At 38.0% G+C, this 5,655-nt stretch overlaps 1 protein-coding gene across 1 annotated transcript; it reads right to left on the minus strand.

Annotated features, from left to right (window-relative positions):
- Positions 1 to 2,439: 2,439 nt before the first annotated feature.
- Positions 2,440 to 4,543, minus strand: LOC140176845 (uncharacterized). Its single transcript, XM_072208399.1, has 3 exons — positions 4,358 to 4,543; positions 3,178 to 3,496; positions 2,440 to 2,522 (listed from the first exon to the last, which is right to left on the minus strand). Exons 1-3 carry the CDS (start codon positions 4,541 to 4,543, stop codon positions 2,440 to 2,442), a joined length of 588 nt encoding a protein of 195 aa, XP_072064500.1.
- Positions 4,544 to 5,655: the final 1,112 nt, after the last annotated feature.

Below are 5,655 nucleotides of genomic sequence, written 5' to 3' on the forward strand. Positions count from 1 at the left end.
TAGGGATGTTTTTATTAGTTTTTATTTTAAATTCATATTTCTGGACTTTACTATGAGTTTGTGTATTTTTCTGTGATTGCAAGTATTTTCTGGCTAAAATTGAGGGACTTGAGCAAAAATCAGATTCAGAGGTTGAAGAAGGACTGCTTCTGACCTCCCTGTACTCAAAGTGGATTTTCTGGAGCTACAGAACTCAAAATGGCGCGCTTCTAATTGCGTTGGAAAGTAGACATCCAGGGCTTTTCAGCAATATATAATAGTCCATACTTTGGCCGAGTTTAAACGACGCAAAAGGGCATTGAACGCCAGTTCTACGCTGCAGTCTGGAGTTAAACGCTAGAAACACGTCACGAACCAGAGTTGAACGCCAGAAACACGTTACAAACTGGCGTTCAACTCCAAGAATGACCTCTCCACGTGTAAACTTCAAGCTCAGCCCAAGCACACACCAAGTGGGCCCCGGAAGTAGATTTATGCATCAATTACTTACTTCTGTAAATCCTAGTAACTAGTTTAGTATAAATAGGACTTTTTACTATTGTATTAGACATCTTTGGATCATCTTTTGATTATCTTTTGATCTATTGATCACGTTTGGGGGCTGGCCATTCGGCCATGCCTGAACCTTTCACTTATGTATTTTTCAACGGTAGAGTTTCTGCACTCCATAGATTAAGGTGTGGAGCTCTGCTATTCCTCATGATTTAATACAAAGTACTACTGTTTTCTATTCAATTCAACTTATTCCACTTCTAAGATATCCATTCGCACCCAAGAACATGATGAATGTGATGATTATGTGACGCTCATCATCATTCTCACTTATGAACGCATGCCTGACAAACACTTCCGTTCTACATGCAAACAAGCTAGAATGAGTATCTCTTAGATATCTAATACAGGGGACCGAGTCCGAGATATTAGAATCTTCGTGGTATAAGTTAGAACCCATGGATGGCCATTCTTGAGATCCGGAAAGTCTAAACCTTGTCTGTGGTATTCCGAGTAGGATCTGGGAAGGGACGGCTGTGACGAACTTCAAACTCACGAGTGCTGGGCGTAGTAACAGACGCAAAAGGAGGGTGAATCCTATTCCAGTATGATCGAGAACCTCCAGATGATTAGCCATGCCGTGACAGAGCATTTGGACTTTTTTCACAGAGAGGATGAGATGTAGCCATTGACAACGGTGATGCCCTATATAAAGCTTGCCATGGAAAGGAGTAAGAAGGATTGGATGAAGACAGCAGGAAAGCAGAGGTTCAGAGGAACGAAAGCATCTCTATACGCTTATCTGAAATTCTCACCAATGAATTACATAAGTATCTCTATCTTTATTTTCTGTTTATTTATTATTATTATTCGAAAACTCCGTGGGATCGACCCTTACTCACGTAAGGTTTTATTACTTGGACGACCCAGTGCACTTGCTGGTTAGTTGTATCGAAGTTGTGACAAATTATAAATTAAGATTAGAGCACCAAGTTTTTGGAGCCATTACCAGAGATCACAATTTCGTGCACCACTTAACAACTGTACAAATAATTATTCAGAATCACAAAATCAAAATATAAGAAAAGTGCTTCATCACATATACTTGACCCTCTGACAAAATCATAGGCCTCTGAACAGTAACTTGTATTTTGCATCTCTGTCAATACACAAGATAATTTGTATCAAATTTGGCATCACTGACCAAGGAAAGAAAATGCATAATTGGCACATATTAAATGAAATAACAGTTTGAAAAATAAAAAGGACAAATAATAAGACAAACTACAAAGAGCCAAACATTAAATACAAAAAATTCCAGGAGTAGACTAAAGTGAGAATGAGATAAGGACACAACATGCTAAATTTTACATGTTTAAGAGTTACAAACACAACAAAGAAAACACCCCAAATCAACCCAAGAACAATGCATTTAAAACAAAAGATTAGACCATAATATATTAATTGAGGCATGCTTGGAACACAAGAACTCACAGATTCATCAATTAAAATCACATCGTAGAATTTGGGAAGAGCTGACCACTAAAATTGGAAATAGTCCAAAGCCTAATTACCCTAACTTTAAGACTCAATGTTTCCTTCTCAAGATTAATCTTATTTATCATATCCATGGGAGTTCTCATTTTGAAATGGGATGAAAAAGATGAAGGAAAACCAGACTATAATTAATAAAACAACCCTATTAGAAAATACAATGGACCAGATACCTCTCAGTCATTCAAATCATTTTCAATATCGAATTGTTTCAAAATCAAACTAATTTTTAATATTAAATCTTTCCTAAAAATCAACCAACTCCAATAACAAACCGTTCACAAAATCAAATCACACATCATATATCATTTTCACAGTCCATCAATAATTCATTCAGTTTATTCCTATCTTAAGGTCTTCTAGCCTAAGTTTTCACGTGACATTAAATATTAACTACGAGAAACCAAAACCATACCTAATTACTTGAATTTCGTTCCAAATCGCCCAATTGAACTCCAAATCAACCAGAATACAATCTATTTCACATAATATCACTTTAATCATTATAGAGTTCACTAATTCAATATTTTGCAAGGGTTCAACAATTCGTTACCTTACCCACGAATTAACTGGACAAAATCCAATGATTATCTGCTACTAGAGTTCAGCTAAACCATCAAAATTATTCAATTCTTCAATATCCAAACCCTAAAATTTTGAAATCGAGGAGAGGGAGAACTGGGTGAGAAATGAAAATTTCTTACCACTTTGTTCAGATAGAATTGAAGAAAATTTCGAAACGAACACGTGGTCACTGACGACTCGTCAATCGGAGCTCCGGATCGAAAGTTACGGACGATTGAATTTTTCGGAGACGTTAGGTTTACGTTTTAACGTAACTCTCCTTTCTTCTCGTACTCTTCAGCGCATCTCCTGGATAAAATGAAGGAGAAGGCTTCGTATATGTGTTTTATGGGTTGGGCCCGTTAACCCAGTTTTAGGCCAAAATCTTTAAAATTAGTGTCAAAATTTGTATTTTCAATATTTCTACTCCTCTAAATTATAAAAATTAATTTTTCTAATTCCTTTGAATAATAATTAATTTATTGGCTAATTATTTATTAATTTCGCGGGGTTTACATCCTACCCACCAAATTAAGAATTTTGCCCCCAAAATTCATATTCAGTTACCTGAAAATAGGTATGGGTAGTCTTTTCTCATTTCTGACTCAAGTTCCCAAGTGTGTTCTTCAATTCCAGCTCGAATCCAAGCAACTTTTACTAATGAGACTTCCTTTCTGCGTAATCGCTTAATACTAGTATCGTCAATTCGAACCGGAGTCACATGAAACGTCAGATCCTCTTTCAGTTGAACTGATTCAGTTTCTAAAATGTGGCTAGCATCAGAAGTGTATTTTCGAAACTGCGACACGTGAAACACATCGTGCAGGTTCGAAAGATGCGGTGGTAGAGCTATCCGATATGCCACTGGCCCGATTCTTTTCAGGATCTGAAATGGACCGATATAACGAGGATTCAATTTCTTTACTTTGATCGCTCTACCCACTCCTGTTGTTGGAGTAACTCTTAGAAATACATGATCTTCTTCATTAAATTCTAACGGTTTCGGTCTTTAATCAGCATGGCTCTTCTAGCGACTCTGAGCGATAAGCATTCGGCTTCAGATTTTCTTAATCTGTTCTGCAGTTTTAGCTACTAACTCTGGCCCTAACAAACTTGTTTCCCTAGCTTCATACCAGCATAACAGGGATTGGCACTTTCTCACATACAGAGCCTCATACAGAGCCATTCTGATGCTTGCATGGTAACTGTTATTATACGCAAATTCTACTAATGGCATATACCGATCCTAACTCATTGGTTGGTCCAAAACGCAAGCCCTCAACATATCTTCTAGGATTTGAATGGTCCTCTCCGATTGACGATGATACGCGGTACTTAAGCTCAATTGAGTTCCAAACGCTTTCTGAAATGCTCCCCAAAATCTTAAAGTGAAACGAGCATCTCTATCAGAAACTATGGTTGTAGACACACCATGCAATCTTACAATCTCTTTGATATATAAACGGGCTAACTCTTCTAAGGTATAACTCATTCAGATAGGCAAAAAGTGTGCAGACTTTGTCAACCGATCCATAATCACCCATACTGCGTCAAATCTTGTCCAAGTCCTTGGTAATCCAGACACAAAGTCCATTGCGATACTTTCCCATTTCCATTGCGGAATTTTTAAAGGTTGTAATATTCTGGACGGTCTCTGGTGTTCAATCTTTACTTTTTGACAAGTCAAACATTTTGAAACATGCAACGCCACATCATTATTCTTCATTTCCGGCTACCAGAACATTGCCTTCAAATCATGGTACATCTTGGTACTTCCCAGGTGAATAGAGAATCCGGTCCTATGTGCCTCCTTCAATATATCCTGTCGTAAGGTTCCAGCTTCTGACACAATGATCCTACCCTTAAATCTCCATAATCCGTCTTTGTCCCGTGATACTCTCCATTGCTCTCCTTGTTCTGTACCCGGTAACATCTTCGGTAATACTTCATCGTCTTGATGAGCTTTTAAGAGTTGAGATTTAAAATCACTTGAAATTTGTAGTTGACGTAAGCATAGAGTTCTAGACACTTCTTGAAGGATTTGGATCCTCTAAATTTTGAATTTCACTTTAAAGAGTAAAGTTTGATCTCTCACCATTTATTTCATAGGTGGGACCAAGAAAAAATATGAGAGAGAAACCATTCAAGAGTGAGAGATCAAACTTTACTCTCTAAAGTAAAATTCAAAATTTAGAGGATCCAAATCCCTTCTTGAACACCTAAGTTCAGATTCTCAAATGCCTTTAGCAATTCCTCTTCTCGAAGCATCATCCAAGCAACACACAACGTCTTCCGACTTAGGGCATCCGCCACAACATTTGCTTTTCGTGGGTGGTAACTTAACTCAAAGTCATAATCCTTCAGCAATTCTACCCACCTCCTTTGCTGCATGTTGAGCTCCTTCTGATCAAAGAGGTACTTGAGACTCTTGTGATCAGAGAAGACTCGAAACTTCACTCCATACAAGTAATGCCTCTAAATCTTCAATGCAAATACAACTTCCGCCAATTCCAAGTCATGAGTTGGGTAGTTCATCTCATGAGGTCTCAGTTGACGCGATGCATAAGCTACCACGTTCTGGTGTTGCATCAACACACACCCTAGACCTTTTAACGAAGCATCGCAATACACTTCAAAAGGCTCATTAGGCTCAGGTAACACAAGCACAGGCGTTGTAGTCAGTTTCTCCTTCAAGGCTTGAAAGCTTTCCTCACATTTTGATGTCCAGACAAACGACACATCCTTTCAAGTTAACTTTGTCAAAGGCAATGCAATTTGTGAAAAGCCTTTGATAAACCTTCGATAATATCCTGCTAAACCTAAGAAGCTTCTAATCTCCGTCGTTGATGTAGGTCGTTCCCAATCCATTACTCCTTCAACCTTAGAAGGATCTACAGCTATTCCCTGCTTACTCACTACATGACCCAGAAACTTCACCTCATTTTTTCCAGAATTCACATTTAGAAAGTTTAGCGTACAACTTTCTCTCTTTCAGAATCTGCAGCATAATTTGCAAGTGTTCTACGTGCTCCTCCTCAGTGTTAG

The sequence above is a fragment of the Arachis hypogaea genome, chromosome 12, assembly GCF_003086295.3.
Source record: "Arachis hypogaea cultivar Tifrunner chromosome 12, arahy.Tifrunner.gnm2.J5K5, whole genome shotgun sequence".
Taxonomy (NCBI): Eukaryota; Viridiplantae; Streptophyta; class Magnoliopsida; order Fabales; family Fabaceae; genus Arachis; species Arachis hypogaea.

What these genes read in the sequence shown, in the direction of transcription:
- LOC140176845 (XM_072208399.1), bottom strand. Translation starts at nt 4,543, where the DNA reads ATGTTACCGGGTACAGAACAAGGAGAGCAATGGAGAGTATCACGGGAC. An exon ending in AGATGTACCATGATTTGAAG is followed by an intron (nt 3,497 to 4,357) that starts GCAATGTTCTGG and finishes GGTCCATTTCAG; the next exon opens with ATCCTGAAAAGAATCGGGCC. An exon ending in CTACCCATACCTATTTTCAG is followed by an intron (nt 2,523 to 3,177) that starts GTAACTGAATAT and finishes TATGTGAAATAG; the next exon opens with ATTGTATTCTGGTTGATTTG.